Source organism: Emydura macquarii, unplaced genomic scaffold (genome assembly GCF_026122565.2).
Source record: "Emydura macquarii macquarii isolate MOO-44397 ecotype Brisbane River unplaced genomic scaffold, CSIRO-AGI_Emac_v2 contig_3477, whole genome shotgun sequence".
In the NCBI taxonomy this organism is placed as follows: Eukaryota; Metazoa; Chordata; order Testudines; family Chelidae; genus Emydura; species Emydura macquarii.
In genome coordinates this window covers 4,174,488-4,190,310 of record NW_027133614.1, presented here as the reverse complement: position 1 = coordinate 4,190,310, position 15,823 = coordinate 4,174,488, and the positions used below count along the sequence as shown (strand labels likewise).

The following is a 15,823-nucleotide window of genomic DNA, read 5'->3' as shown; positions in this document are numbered from 1 at the left end:
GAGTTAAACATCCAATTAAGTCATTTTTTCCACTGCAGGGCTATTCCACAGAGTATATTAACAATCCCTTGAGCCCTGTAGTTCAGTGCTTTACTACTTCAGGAAAGCATGCAGCATATGCTATGAATCAAATATCTAATGGAGAGAAGTACTGTAAAAGGAGATAACACTAACTGTGGTGTAAACCAGCAAGATTGCAACTTACAAAACTGCCTGCAGCTCATGGAAACACGCTGCTTCTGACAAGAGCTCACACGACAGTTGCTACTGCTATGTCATTTAACAGTGTGTACTTACTCCCGATCTCCCTATGCAATGGCCCAGCTACGCTGACTGATGAAGAAGCTGGTTGGGGAGACAGATTCGCTCTCATCCCTCCTCCTTTGGGGAGTCTGGTATAGCTGGTGGTGTTCGAATCCCCCTCTTCATTGTGTGCCCCGAGTGTAAGGATCAGGATTGGGTCAGTGCCCGATGCGAGGGCACAAGTTGAGGAGGAAGGCTCTTTCCATGCCCCCTACCGCCATACACAGAACTTGAAAACCCACATGCGGGGAGGCACAATCTAACCAACAGTCATCCCGAAAACTTACTGGGGCAAGGGTCGCTGTTGCAAAAGTCAATTTGTATGTCATTGCCTTCACAGTTATGCCCTCCAAACTGTGGAGTTGGGTCTGAGCAGTCCCTTGTCCTCTGCTTGGTGCCTCCTCCACAGGATACAGTACAGGCACTCCAGCTGGTCCAGGTGGCCCACTTCCCATCCACTGATTAAAAATTGATTAAATTGTATGGTGAAACTTTCGCTTTTTAAATAATCAAATCTAGCATTGTTGTATCAGCAAAATACTGCATAAAGTGTTGTGCCGAGTCACCATCCAGGCAACCCCCTGAGCTACAATAGGACTGCAAGGCATGTAACGCAAAACAGGACCCAGACCATTACTTTTTTTTACTTTCATTTAAATACATCTGTTAATGTATCAGTTGTGGTGACTGCCCATCCTCAGTGACTCGCCAAAATTCTTGTGTGCCTGTAGGAAAGTCAAACAGATTTGATATGATGTAATCACTGAAATCACACTGTAAGATGCTCAGTAGCAGTCAGTCAGTGGCGGTGCTGTGTCACCCAAAGGGAATCTTCAGCTGCTCAGTTAGTACAGTTTCAAGTCTCCTTTTCACCACTAACAGGGTACAATAGGGATTTGGCATAGGACATGGCACTGTGTGTATTCAAGATTCATAGCGTTTAAGGCCAGAAGGCACCATTAGATCATCTAGGCTGAACTCCTGTATATATCACAGGCCATTCAATTTCACCCAGTTACCGTGTATTGTATTCCCTTTAATATTAAGGGAATATTTTAAAAATTTAAAATTTCCTGTCCACAAACAGATGAGGAAGAAGAGGGATAATGAAGTTTAGTGAGACCTGGTGAGAAGCTGTGCGGAAATTACATGCTAAACAGGATAATGATTTAGCTGCCAAGGATTTACATACTACTTTTACACAGTGGCAGGCAGCAGAAATGGAAACATCTGGGAGAGCAGAGTTGGGAGGAAAGGGCCAGTTCCATATGTGATGATTGTTGACACTTTTGATCGTGAATGTTGAGTAGAAACAAGGAACTAAATTCTGATTTTAGCAGGGACTGCAATATTTGCCATCATAAATTGAGCAGTTATACTAGTGCTAAATAGAAACTAGGCAGAACTTTGGGAGGAAACAATAAGCTAGTCCTTTATTTTCTGTTTTTATCTTATGCTTCTTACCTGGACAATGTCTCTTGTTGCAAACCTGCATCTGTGTATCAGACCCTTCACAATAAGACCCATCAAGTGATGGAGGAGGGCTATTGCACAGCCTCAGTCTGGTCTGAGTACCTTTCCCACAAGTATCACTGCAAGGTCCCCATGGCAGCCAAGAGCCCCATGCACCTTCCACTGTCAAGATGGCACAAACAAAAACTACATTGAAACTACATAACAGCTTTAACTTGAAACTCTGAGTTACTCAGCTCTCTGACCCACATCAAAAGAAAGTCTCTGTCTCTGTGAAGTATTCATAGTAAAACTATTGTAACTCCATTTTCTCCATTACACACTGTCCATAAATTCAATATTTTGAATAAGACATTGAAAAACCTGTTCCCTGAACAACAGCTGAAACTGACCAGCAGTTTCCAGAGAGATATTAATACTTCCCTTTTTGTTTCCTTAAAACATTACTTCACCTGACCACAAACTTGGAACAACAGTGATTCTGCCAGGTGAATGAAGTAGGCCTGGGTGGGATCAGACCTGCTGGTTTCCCTTCATAAATCACTGAATCTGACTGTCTCATAGTGGTGCACAGTCTCCGTGGGAAGGGGGCTTGCTGATTTTATAGCTCATACAGCAGCCCCACTGGCTAATGTACAGCAGGGAACAGCAGTTAGAACTGGTTTTGTAGGGAGCTACAGAAAATTGTCTCAGTGGATGAAAGTGCAGCATCATGATAGCTGGAAGTCAGGGGAGGGAGAGAATAGTAGGAGAAATGCCAATAATGAATGGATCTATCTACTCCAAATGTACTAAGCAGAGAAAATCATAATTATAAATTAAAAGGATATTGTTAAAGAAAATACAGGTACATGACATTGAAATTACTCAATGGAAAAGAATGTTAAAATATGTATTTTACTTTGCATTTTTATGCTGCTTAGTTTTCCTTTTTTTCCACTTTACTTGGATTTGGACAATGGGACTAGAGTGGTCAGTTTCATTGCATTAGCATACAAAGCTGTGGTGCTTAGGTTGTAAACACTTCAAGGAATGTTTAAAATCAATATAAAAATGGTTTTCATTGAAATAAAAAAAAAAAAACCCTATGAAAATAGTTTACACATTCAGTTTTGTAAACCTCCCTCTCCCCCATATTTTAAAATAAAAACCTAAATTTTGGACCCAAATTTCAGTAAATTGAAAACTTTTCAATTACTGCAGGCAATTTTTAAATAGATAAAATATAATGTCATTTATTCCTTTTTTCCTCCCATAAATCATTTTTAAGTGAAAGAGGTAAGAATGTGGGCTTTAGAGAAGGAGAGGTGAAAACAGTTAGCTGAAAAGTTTTAAATATCAGTATCTGCCACTTACAGTAAACAACTCTCAACTCTCCTCTCACCTGGACAAGGCCTGATGTTACACATGATCGATTCCACAGCATTGCTATCACATGGTCTTCCGCCATGTTGAGTTGGTGGGTTACTACAAGTTCTGGTTCTGGTCTTGTTACCTTGTCCACAGGTTCTAGAACACTCTTCCCAAGATCCCCACTCTGACCAATTGCCATCCACTACATAGCATCAAAAAAGCACAGTTTTACCAAATATTATTATAGAATTTACTAACATTTCCTCTCTCCCATAAATTGTGAAGAATTCCAAACAGCAGAAACAATCAAAGTGTGGTGTCATCGAGATCTGTTAAATATACACCATATGACTTCATTAAAGAAATCTACCTGGACATGGTTTGTTCTGGCAGCTGCGTATGTCTGTATCATGCCCCTGACAGTGCCTCCCACCATTTGCAGGGAGAGGGTTGTTACACTGACGCATCCTCTTCTGAACACCTTGACCACAAGTTACGCTACATGGTCGCCATTCAAACCATTCTGAAAATCCACCATGCACTGCAGTGGAAAAATTACAAGTGATCATTTATAATACATGGGTTATACAACCAGGCTCAGGAATATACTTTCTTCGCTATGTTAAGAAATCTGCAAAATTTTTGCATTTCTAGAAAAAAGATCAAAATAACCCAAGTTCAAAGGCCACCCTCAGATATCCAGAGTGCTTCACATTATCATTACTGAAGCATTCTTCATGCTTTAGTTGAGAGAATACTTCAGTTATTCTGACATGGTTATAACTTATTCTCCCAAATTAGAGATGAACTCACATTGTGGAGTGTTCTTTGTAGGCAAAATCATCTCTATCATAGAGTCTTTGGGCATATCTACATTGTCCAAAGGTTAGACTATTGGGATCTGAAGAGCACTGTGCACCAGAGGGCTGTGCTGTAACTCCCTAGTGCAGATACTGTGAGTGCAAACTAAAGGGTTCACATTAACAGAGTCCTCTTCAAATAGGACTAGATTAATGTGAAGTAGGAACCTTTTCCTTTGCACCCACAGTGTCCACATGGGGATGTTACAGTGCAGCACTTTGGCATACACTACTATTCACACCCCCATAATCCAAACTATGGGTAGTGTGGATGTGCCTTTTCAGACTCCTTCACTCTCAGTCAGCTGTCTGTCTCGGGGCAGGTAAAGGGTGATTACAGTTGAAAAGTGGAACAAAAGTACAACATTTTTAAAGAGGAGATAGCTGGACATGTCCCACTAGACTTAACGTGTACATGTAAGGAATATAAAATCTTGGTCATAATTATTCTGTTTTAAGGCTGGAATCTCGCAACTTGGTAAAAACACTAGCAAGCACTTTGATGCACCTACCTTGGACAGTGAATGGCACTCGGACAAGGATTGATCCCATCAGATTTCTAGCTACACATTCATATTCAGAGGTATCTTCTTTCTGTGCTGCAACAATACGTAAGGAGCCATTAGACAAGACAGTCACTCTGTCATTGCTGAGGATAGGATGGCCTTGGCGAGACCATTCAAGGGTTGGAGGAGGTTCTCCATTTGCTTGGCAGTTCAGGATTGCTGTGGTACCAGCATCAATCACCATCTCTACTGGTTCAACTGTAATAACTGGAGGACCTGAGAGAGGAGAGACTGTTTTAGCATCACTATATTCTACAATAAATGGCTACAGGAGCAGATGACATTTTTTTCATTGCTTAAAGATTTAGTCTGAAAAAGGGCATGAAATCCTACTTCGTTAATGTTGGCATTAACTACTATTGTACATCTTCAGAGATCCTCAAGAAATACAGTCTGAGGTCAATGGCAGAAATTAAACATGACTCAGAATATATGAATGGCAGTGGTATTGTTGTTTGTATTGCGATAGCATACAGAAATCCCAAGCAGGATTGAGGCCCAATTTTATAAACACGTGATATCTTAGTAATGCAAAAACACTTATCAATTAATTCTCACAATACCTATATGAGGTAGGTATTATTCCCATTGTATACATGATGAACTAAGACAGAGGTGAATGGTCTGATTCTTTTTTGACTTATAAATAGAAAAGAGATATTTGAAAATTGTCAAAAAAAATTATTCTAAAATTCCATCATTATTTGTGTAAGAATTGATTTAAAGCTCAATTCTGCCATCAAGAATAGGTGCCCAACTCCCATTGGTGAACTTTGACTATCTCCTCCCAAGACAACAAAGGGACTTGCACATATGTATCCAAAGTCATCTTCTGGCCCCACTCTTGTAGCACTAAACATCTGATTTGAGTCTTACTCTGAAGCTTTAGTGTCACACTGCGCTCTACCACACCGGCATCATTTGTAGCTACACAAGTATAGTCACCAGCATCTTCATTCTAAAGGACAATAAGCAAGCAGTCATATAAACTGTCAACCTATATGGAGTGAGTTAATCTTTTCTCAGAGCATTTCCTGTTAGTGAGTACAGTACAGTATTGCATGCAATAGATCTTAAGGAAGTAGAGAGAAATCATTCATTAACAACTACCAGAAAAGCTTATCATACAAGCTGCACTCACAGCAACTTGAATTAAAATGTCAAGTGGGATCAGAGTTTGTTACAGGCAGGTGAGGACAGAGAGCAAAACAAGAGAACTGCATCAAAGTTGTATTGACATGGAATTATTTCCAATGTTGCTTATGTCCTTTTGAGAGACAGTCTTTTCATGAAACTTATATGGTAGGTTTAAAATCACCTTAGTCAAAACCATTCGCTTGTTAATATTGTAGATTACTATACAGTATGGTGCTGGATGTAAAAGTGTATAAAATAGATTATAAATGTAGCTATACAAGGAGGACTATAGACTATTATTACCCATAACTAAAGTTTTAAGAGTTTGAACATTTTACTTAATAATGAGCTGATTTCTGATTTTTTTCTTCAACTAGTTAGATTTGTAAATCTAGATGCTTTTTCTAATACCTTTTATAAGGGCCATGGTTTCAACTGCTGCTTCTAAACTTGATTGTGCAAATCATGAGCATGCAATTTGAACATGCATATTTGGAGGTGGGGAGCTAACCAGTTTGCACTTCTGAAGGTATGATTTAGGTGCACAAGTAATTAAACTGGGTAGGCGAAATCCTGGTACCATTATAGCCAATGTCAAAATTCCGACTTACTTCAACGAAGCCAGGATTATAAATTCAGATTTTATATGCCCAGTTTTTGAGGCTGTGTTAAATCCCACTGAAAATGGAGCTCTGCAATTTTAAGGGGGATGGAAAGAACAGATGCAACATTCCCTTGTTTAGTTAGTGAGGTTGCAATAATTTGAGCAGAACATTTTAGACTGCATTAAAAAAAATTTCATCTTTTTAAAATGTAGAGTAGGCATAGAATATTTTTAATAAAGGCAAATTTATATTCAATTAAAATACATATCCTCTAGGATAAATTTACTTACTTACAATAATGAAATGTAGCATACAAACACATTTTAATGACTAGTGACTCACTGCAGTGCTGTAGATGGCAAGAGAACCATTGCTGAGTTGTCGGATCCTGCTGCTAATCTGAACACCAACTCCTTTTTTGCTCCATTGGATTTTTGGAGGTGGATCTCCTATGACTTCACAGTTCAATATAGCATTGCCACCCAAGGGCTCAATCCAGCTAGAATGATAATCCCCTCGGAAAACTGGAGGCTCTGAAAATGATAAAGAGCAAAGCTAAAGCAAGAGATTCTAAACGAAACTATTGATAGAAATCAGTCACTCCTTGTTTTTATAAAATCTGAAGTTCAGTTTGTTACCCCTTTTCCAATCAACCACGGCAGAGCTATTGGACACAACTAAAATGGAGGTTGTATAAAATTCTCACTGATTGCGCCTAATATTGCAGTTATTTACACGTACCTTTGACATGCACAGATCCAACAGCTCTGATAGAGCCAACTATGTTTTCTGCTGTACACACATAGGTACCAGAGTCGTCTTTAGATACTCTTTCAATAACTAGTTCACTGTGTCCATTAGCATTGTCAAGTTTTACTGTGGGGAAAACAGATGTCTTTTAAAAGCACTGAAGTAGCTCTGGAAAATATCAACAAGTTTTGTTTTTACAATGTTTTACATATTTCACAGGAATAAGTTGAGATTTACAATGTTGTTTAGCAGCATGGCTCAATGGTATGCATCTATAAAAGAACTTGCTATTGTGTTGGACTTATTTCTGAGAGATATTTGATCACAGATCCTTTTCTGCATTTTCCTGTCTGCACGTGTGTTTTAGAGGGCTGAACAAGTCAGTCAAAAAGTGTTCCTTGATTGGTCGCTCCATTTTGAATGAATTTGCTCTGCTTTTCCTTTCAGTCTTTTTGTGTTTTGCATTCCAACAGTGAAGTTTGTACACAGTTTAATGTGGGACAGCTTGACACAGCAAGGGGACAGGTTTCCTAAAGCCCTCTCAAGAGTCCTAGAACAGAGGCGTTTTAATGATCATTGTAGTTTTCTACACTAATAAGTTCCAAATATCACCATTGTCTAGACAGTTTGTTACACAAGCCATACTACATTTTTCCCCTTATGAATTTTATATTGTAATCTCAAACTGACATCACAGCACACCAACAACACTTCTGCAGGGGGAAAGAATGTGTGTCAGACAGACAAATAAATACTGGTATCACTCACCAGGGACAATGTTGTTGTTAAAAGTCCAAGTTATTTTGGGTAGCGGAGTCCCAGTTGCTTTACAGGTTAACTTGAGTCGTTCTCCTTTACTCAAAGCTATATCTCCAAGCAGTTCAGTGAAAGCTGGGAGCACATGGACCATCAGGCTAACGGTGCGTACATCTTCACCAGCAGCATTGCTGGCAACACAGGTATAAGTGCCAGAATCTTCAGGCTGAAAGACAAAAAATTGGGAGGGGGGGGAGCTCGAAAATCATCACTTGTAATGATTGGGGGAAAAGCTCAGAAAGTTTGGAACTTGAGTTCACTTGGAATGTTCATCTGACTGAGTTAGCCAAACCTTTAGATTCTGCTAAATTTGGCTGTCTTGAGACTTCCCATATCTTTGCAACTATCCTGGCAGAGTATACCAACAGAACAGCATGGTATTTCAGAGATTTCAGTCATTGCTGGAAAATGGAAATGAAAGAAACTTACCCAAATATGTTTGAACCTTTTTTAAAAAGTATGATAGAAGTGAGTGAAAGTTTGGAGGAGAAGGTAACTCTTATTATTTCTAAAGCAATTCACTCATGCTTTAAATTTTGGCAATTCTGCTAGTAATATGTTTTATGCTGGAAACTATGGTCGGTCAGTCTCCTCAGCCTAACTTGATGACTGAATGACAAAGAAACCTGAGTGTAGGAAACCCAGCAGATTACATGACACTAATATATCACAGAGATAGCAAGGTAAAATAAGTGAAATAGGCTGACTCCCTATTCCAGGGAGGGCGGGAGAAAACTACGGCCCACGGGCCACATACAGTCCGTCTGAGCTTTTAATCAGGCCCTCCAGCTCAACCAGTGGTTTGTGGAAAGGTTGCAGAACAAGCTGTGTGGTGCAGCAGTGGCCGCTCCCTGTCCCAGCTCCGCACCTTCGCCTCACCCGTTTCGCAATATGTGGGCCCAGTGGTGCCCTGGCCGGAGCGCGGCAGCCGCTCCCCCCTTCTGGCTTCGCCCCTTCACTCCCTGCCCTTCTCCAACCATGTGGGGCCCAGCAGCACCCTGACTGGAGCTGCTCCCAGCCCCAAGCAATGCCGCAGCCACTCCTCCGCTCCCCCCCCTGCACAGCCCCACCCCTTCCCCCCAACCCGCTGTATGGTCCGCCATACAATTTCTATATGCAGATGTGGCCCTCAGGCCAAAAAGTTTGCCCACCCCTGCCCTATTCATAAATAGGGTATCATAAATAATAGAGCTGTCCATCTTACCCTCTTTTTAGCTGAAGGTACAATAAGGAGTCCCACATGCTACACAGAAAAGCATCCAAAGAGCTAAGAGGGAAAGGTAAATGCGACTAGCAGTTGAGCTTAGTAATAATTTCAGGAATGGCAGGTAGAGTAGACAAAACCAGCCTTAAATGTGGCACTTCATAACATTATGCTGGGCCCTGCAATCCTTATGCAGGCAAAGCTCTCACTGCCATCAACAGCCATTTTCCCTGTTTAAGGGCAATACGCTTAGTACTAGTGTGACTCCTTTTAAGACAAATGTTGATGATGTTGAAGAGAAGAAAAAATATGTTGGGCAAGAATGGGGGTGAGATTATACTTAAGCTGGAGGTTCCAGATGTTAGCTGACATGTAGACTCCTTTGTGAAAGTGCCCAAATTGCCAAATCCAAGAGCTTTACATTGCAAGCTTTGCAGAAATATTTCCACTATTTAATACATTTTAGGACCAGATCTGAATGGTATTGGGCTCCTCTTGTAACGTGCTGCTTGCCCATATCTCCCATTGACTCAAGGGAGAGCTAAAGGCATACAGCACCTCACTGGAGGTTTTCAACACCATCTGCTCATTAGAGGCTTTACAGTGGGCTGACATTTCATCAAAATTTCTTCAGCTGTAAAAAAATATGCAAAACACTAGGTCATCCCCCTCTTTCCTAAACAAAAACAGATACATTGTGTGCCACACAATCCTTCAGTATACAGATTGAATGGAAGCAGTGGACTGTTTTTTTAATGTGTATTCTATGCAGTTATGTTCTAAAAATGTTGTGAATTTATCTCCCATGATCGGAACTCTTGGAAATGGATGTCCTCTGTTTATCCACAGAATAGGTACCAAGTGGGTAGTTTCGGAGCATGCTTTCTACAAATAAGCCTACACTGTGCTCAATCCTGACCTTCTTTTGAGATAAGACTCCCCCAGAATCTTTCCGGTCATTCATTCCAGACAAATAAAACCTTTCATGCTACTCAATTTTCATGTGAAGGAATACACAATATATAATGAGGAGATTCAAATTCATAACACTTACAACAGCATTCTCCAAAATGAGATCTCCATACTGCATAGCCCTGTATTTTCCTATTGTGTCTGTTAAAGGTATATTGTCTTTCTTCCAGTTTATTGTTGGTGTTGGGATGCCATCAGCCACACATGACAGAACAGCCTGGGAATTCTCAGTGACTGTGTGCTGCACCTCTGAACTACGGATTTTAGGTGGAACTGTGTGGAGATTAAAAAAGAGATTAATTACAGCCTATAGTTTTCTATTCAGCTGGACACTGATATAGAAACATGGGAAATGATACACCAGACCAGACCAATGGGTCATCTCATCTTGTCTCCAACAGTGACCAGTATCCAAAGCTCCAGAGAAGGGTGTGGAACCCACATAACAGAAAATTACGTAGTGACAGGCGCATGGGGGCTGGATCTTCCTAAAGCCAGGCACTTAGTGGTTTGCCTATGAGTTTTATGCTAGCTGATATAGCTATCCTGAAGTCTTTCACTATAACCTGGGCCTCTAATACATCACTGCAAGAGGCTTCTGTCATGATAATGGGCCAGCCTATGTCATTCCTTTCTAGTCCTACTTACTATGCACAATGAGTTCCATGCTAGAACTGCTTGATCCTGCCACATTTGCAGCCATGCATGTGTAACGTCCAGCATCACCAGGCTGTACAAATGCCATCTGCAAAGCCCCAGTGCTGAGAATTCGCTGCCTAATGGACTCTGTAACCTGCTGTCCATCTTTGAGCCATGTGATCTCAGGCACTGGATAACCTTCTACTTCACACTGCAGCGTGACAGATCTATCCACAGCAACTACGTATTCCTTAGAATGACGATTGATAACTGGAGGAACTGAAAGAAGATTAAGAATTAAAACACATTGTTAGGAAATGTATAAACTTAAACACCCACATGCTTGATTTCCTAGCCAAAATAATTTTAAAAACACAGTTTACTCTTCTTGATAAATAATGTCACCTGTTATAAGTTACAGTTGCAAAACAACATCCAAATCCAACTGCAAAGTAAAGCAAGTATGTGACATGCTGTTGGTAGCACACTATGTGCCCTGCCCTTGTGTGAAGGAAGGTACAAAGCTACCTCTTTCTGGGCAAGAGCCAAGAATAAAGCATAGATCTGGTACTCACACAATCGCACACAGGCATTTTTCATGTACTAAACACTACAAGTACAACTGTATAGCAAACTGACATCACGATAAGATACCCCATAGCAATACCTGTAATGGTGAATGTCATGAAGAAATGAGGGCTGTACCTACGGCTAAATTGTGGACCATTACCAGCACACCTTACCAATGTATTCTTTGTTGGTAGCTGTCCAAGTGAGTTTGTCATGGAGATGTGAAACCATCATAAGCCACATAAAACATAATGTGTTAATGTCCTGTTATTGCACTGCATGATCACACAGTAATGACAATTCATGTCCCTGCTATATTTTTGGTTTCCACCACTCTAAGGTTTGCGCTAGATGAGGTAAAACTAACTTTCTATTTTTCTTTCTGAGGTTTACCAGTGTCTTTGAAGGTAGAGAAGAAATATTTGCTATCTGCTTCAGTTCTGTTATTTAGTCTGTGTTTGCAGGAATTAATTTTACAATCTTTAAATGTTTCCTAAATAACAAGTCCAAATTATAGAGGAAAAATCTTAAAAACCTACCGTTGGACCTAATTTAGCTTTGGTGTAAATGGACATAAGTCCCAGTGCCTTCCATGGCAGATTAGCTAGGAATGAATTTGGTCAATATACATTGCTTGGAACAGAGATCTCACTAACAGTAAATGTGCACAGATTTCTTGTGTATAATACAGTCTATACAACTGGAGTTACAGCGATGACTTACCTTGAACTTTTAGCTTAATCTTCCCTAGGGCAGTACCAGCTGGATTCTGAGCAACACACATGTAAGTGCCAGCATCCTCAATAGCTGCTCTTGCGATCTGTAAACCACCACTGGGAAGAACTGCATAATTGTTGCCTACGACATGCATAAGAAAGGTAGAAAAATATTTTTATAAATAAGGTCATTAGACCAAAATCTTAACTTTAAAGAATGAGAACATGAGTTTAAATGCTACACCAGAATTACTGGCATCATAAAGCTAAGATACCTGTTGTCATTACATTGATGCCCTCCTTTTGCCACGTTATTACAGGATGAGGTGTCCCTGTTGCTTCACATGGTAAAAGAATGGGGTTGTTCAGGATGACATCTAGTGTCCCTGGCTGCACCTGAATAGCTGGTGGCTCTATGAAATGGAATGGCACAGAAAAAGGCAGCTGATTAGAAATGGAAGTTACTTACCAGTAACTGGAACTTCTTCAAGGTGTGTGATCCCGATCTGTGTTTCGGACATGGGTACGCATGTGCGCCGTGTGCCTGAGTCTGGTGTTGTTTTTTTAAACAAGCATTGCCCGTTGGCCTGCACTGGTGCTGTAGCTATCCTTGCGCTCCAAACCGAGGGCATAAAGTGTGGGGTGTGCTGATGCCTCTCCATTTTCTCATTCTTACTGCAGTCCAAACAATTGGCAGCAGTGAAGGTGACAATGGAACACAGGTAGGAGCCACGCATCTTGAAGAACAACAGTTACAGAAAAGTAAGTACCTGGGTTTTTTTTCCTTCAAGTCATTCCATGGTAGGTGTCTCACAAGCAGTTTGAACTACTTGGACAAGGATTGCAGAACAACTTTTTCAAATCTGGCATGTCTCTGGATTGATGAGACATGGCATAGAGAGGTAAACGTATGGATTAGTGACTAGGCAGTTGCCTTACAAATATGCAGAATGGAAATCCTGGCCAGAAAGGCTACCCATGTCACCTGTGATGTGGCTGAGCGAGCCATCATCTACCAATTGGTAACAAATTAATGTAACCAGAGATCCTCTGGTTGAGACTGGTTGGCCCGTTACTCTATCTGAAATGGTAACACAGAGTTGAGATTAGGTAAAAAGCTCTTTAACAGCTAGAGTAGGAAGCTTTTCCTCCCCATTACTTGTATTGGACTTGGGAAAGAATATTCATAGATAAAGCTCTTGATTTTAAATGAAATTCAGAGACCACTTTAGATAGAAATTTAGGGTGAGGCCGAAGGAAAACTCTGTCTCTAAACAAAGTTGCAACAGAGCGACTCTGATACCAAAGCTCATAGCTCTCCCACTCTTCTGGCAGGGGTTATGGCAACCAGGAAAGCTATTTTCATTAACAAGAACAGGGAAGAAGTTGCTAGTGGCTCAAAATGGAGACTCATTAACTGTGCTAGTACTAAATTCAAGCTCCACTGCAGAAGTGATTGTGGTCCTGTGGGTATAATCTAAGCAAACCTTTTAGAAACCTGATGTACCCAGGGTTTGAAAAAAATGATCAGTTATGATAACTGCCAGATGGACTCTAATGGAACTAAGAGCCAATCCTTATTGCTTTAGAAACAAAAGATAATCCAAGATATGGTTAATTAGAGCTTGAGCTGAAGGAATGCCTCTCTGTGTGGACCAGACAGAGAATCTCATTCATTTAGCAAGGTAAGCAGACCTAGCCAAAGGCTTCCTGCTATACAGTAGGGCTCCCTGTACTCCTTTAAAGCAAACTCGTTCCAAGGTTGTCAGCCATGAAACATCCATGGAGAGCCTCAGGGTTGTGATAAAGAAGGAGATCATTGTCCTGGGAGATAAGATTCACTTCTCTCAGGAGCAACAGCAGAAGTCTGACCAATGGTGCTAAAAAAGTCAAAAACCAGCATTAACAGGGCCACACAGGGGCTATCAGAATAAAGTGAGCAGATTCTTGCTGGACTTTGGGTCATAGTTCAGGCAGGAGAGGAATGGGAGGGAAGGCATGCAGTAAGACAATGTTTGTCAACCAGGGGTCTGTGGCCTCCCAGAGCCAGTTTCAGGGGGTCCATGACCCAGTGCCCTATGGGGCAAAAGTCCTGAGTCCTGTCCCCCCCATACAGCTAAATCTGGGAGCCTGGAGCCCCAGCACCCCATGGGGCAGAAGCCCTGAGCCCCTTTGCCCCATGGGGCTAAAGCCAGAAGCCCAGAGCCCTGGCACCCTGTGGGGTAAAGGCTGGAGCCCTGGCACCCGGAAGCCCCAAGCATGGAGCCTGGAAGCCACAAGCCCCCCACTGGGGCAGAAGCCCCAAGCGCCCCAGGGCTATAGTCCCAGGCCCCTCCCCACACACACTGAAGCTCCCCCCTCCCTCTACTGGGCCCTAGAGTTTTTATAGCATGTTGGGGGAGGCTTCAGAAAGAAAAAGGTTCAGAACTCCTGTGGTAGGATGAGTGCAGGACTGATCCTGGTACCCAACCAGGCACCAGTAACCCCACACTAAAAAGATAGTATTGTAAACACATCTATAACTAATTATTTACAGAACTACTATACAATACTAAACTAACACTGCAAGATACTATATACGTGAAGGGATATGAAAGAAACAAGGACTGCAGCTCCAGCAAACAACCGTCACTGGCGGTAGAAAGAAACAGAAGGGGGTCAGGGACAGTACAGCCCTTTATGCCTGCGTGAAGTGGTGTGAGGCACCAGAGGATGATTGTGCTGCTCCAGTGGGTACAGCTCATGGAAACATTTCTGACAGTTGTGCACAAGGCACATACTCACCTACAGTGGAAGAACAAAAGCGCTCCCCCTTCGGATGGAACAAATTAACACTTCTCAGCTTAGTGGTGGGAGTACTGGAAGCAAAAGGATGCCTTTGCTGGATCCACAAGGGCCTTGTTGATGTCCAGTAATCTGTGCTGAGGATCCTGGACTTCCTCAAGGTGAATCTGTACCTCTGCTGCATGAGCTCTTGCTATTGTTTAAAGTCTACCAATGGAGAGGGAAAAGATGGAGTAACCGCCTCATCTGGTGAGGATGACGCGACTGCTCCTGTAACCAGCGAATCAAGCTCACCTTCCTCCCCCAAATACTCCAGGGCCAGTTATGGGTGATGATGGCTCATGCACTGATCCTGGATGTTGAGGGTAGGGAGCCTACACTGTCCCCCAATATTGCCAATAGATGGATCAACTGGCAGGGGAGGATCCCATGGCATAGAGTACCACCTATCTCTTGGCTAATCATGTCTTGTTGGAGGCTGGAAGCCTAATATTATAGGATTTCTGTTCTGTGTTTGAGATTCCTGTGGGGCCACTGACTTATCTGAAAAGAAAGCTGGATCCTGTACAATTGGCAGAACCAACAGTACTGATCGTTATGCCTCAAGGCTGGCAGGTGGGATGGAAGAATGACTCTGCATTCTCAGGATAGTCTCTTTGTCTGGTGTAACAATGTCCTAGGATAAAGCCTGTTCCAATAGAAGGGGGAATAGAGAGAAGGAAGAACAAAGATGGATTCTGGGGAGACTTAGGTCTCAGACCCTCCTGGGGAACAAGGAGAGTCCACCGGTGGAGCTGGAGCTTCCTTGGTCATCATGACAGTTGGCTCCCTCCGGGGCTGTGTCACTACCAGTACCACATCGGCTCGCAAAGTGGATGGGAACACCAAGAGCTGTTTATCCTGAGTCTTCACTGTCAGAACAATCAGAGCCATAACCTTGCGCACCTCCTTCTCATGTTGAGAAGATATACTCGGGCCTACGTCCTTAGTGCCCATGGGTGCTGGCTCTCCCGACTTTGATGTGGTCAGGCAGGGATCCTCTCTCTTCAGGACAGTTGTAGACAAAGATGACTCA

The 15,823-nt window shown here is 42.0% G+C and overlaps 1 protein-coding gene across 6 annotated transcripts in view; it reads right to left on the bottom strand.

Annotated features, from left to right (window-relative positions):
* HMCN1 (hemicentin 1) overlaps positions 1–15,823 on the bottom strand; it is a 291,595-nt gene that overhangs the window by 28,670 nt on the left and 247,102 nt on the right. For all 6 annotated transcript variants that reach the window (XM_067535110.1, XM_067535114.1, XM_067535111.1 and 3 more), the window contains 13 exons: positions 12,240–12,377; positions 11,972–12,106; positions 10,688–10,957; positions 10,122–10,312; positions 7,816–8,029; positions 7,039–7,173; positions 6,640–6,830; positions 5,432–5,513; positions 4,502–4,771; positions 3,500–3,670; positions 3,161–3,331; positions 1,768–1,938; positions 591–761 (listed from right to left, as the gene is read on the bottom strand). In XM_067535110.1, coding sequence (XP_067391211.1) covers positions 591–761; positions 1,768–1,938; positions 3,161–3,331; positions 3,500–3,670; positions 4,502–4,771; positions 5,432–5,513; positions 6,640–6,830; positions 7,039–7,173; positions 7,816–8,029; positions 10,122–10,312; positions 10,688–10,957; positions 11,972–12,106; positions 12,240–12,377 — 2,310 coding nt within the window. The remainder of the gene's footprint in view (positions 1–590; positions 762–1,767; positions 1,939–3,160; positions 3,332–3,499; positions 3,671–4,501; positions 4,772–5,431; positions 5,514–6,639; positions 6,831–7,038; positions 7,174–7,815; positions 8,030–10,121; positions 10,313–10,687; positions 10,958–11,971; positions 12,107–12,239; positions 12,378–15,823) is intronic.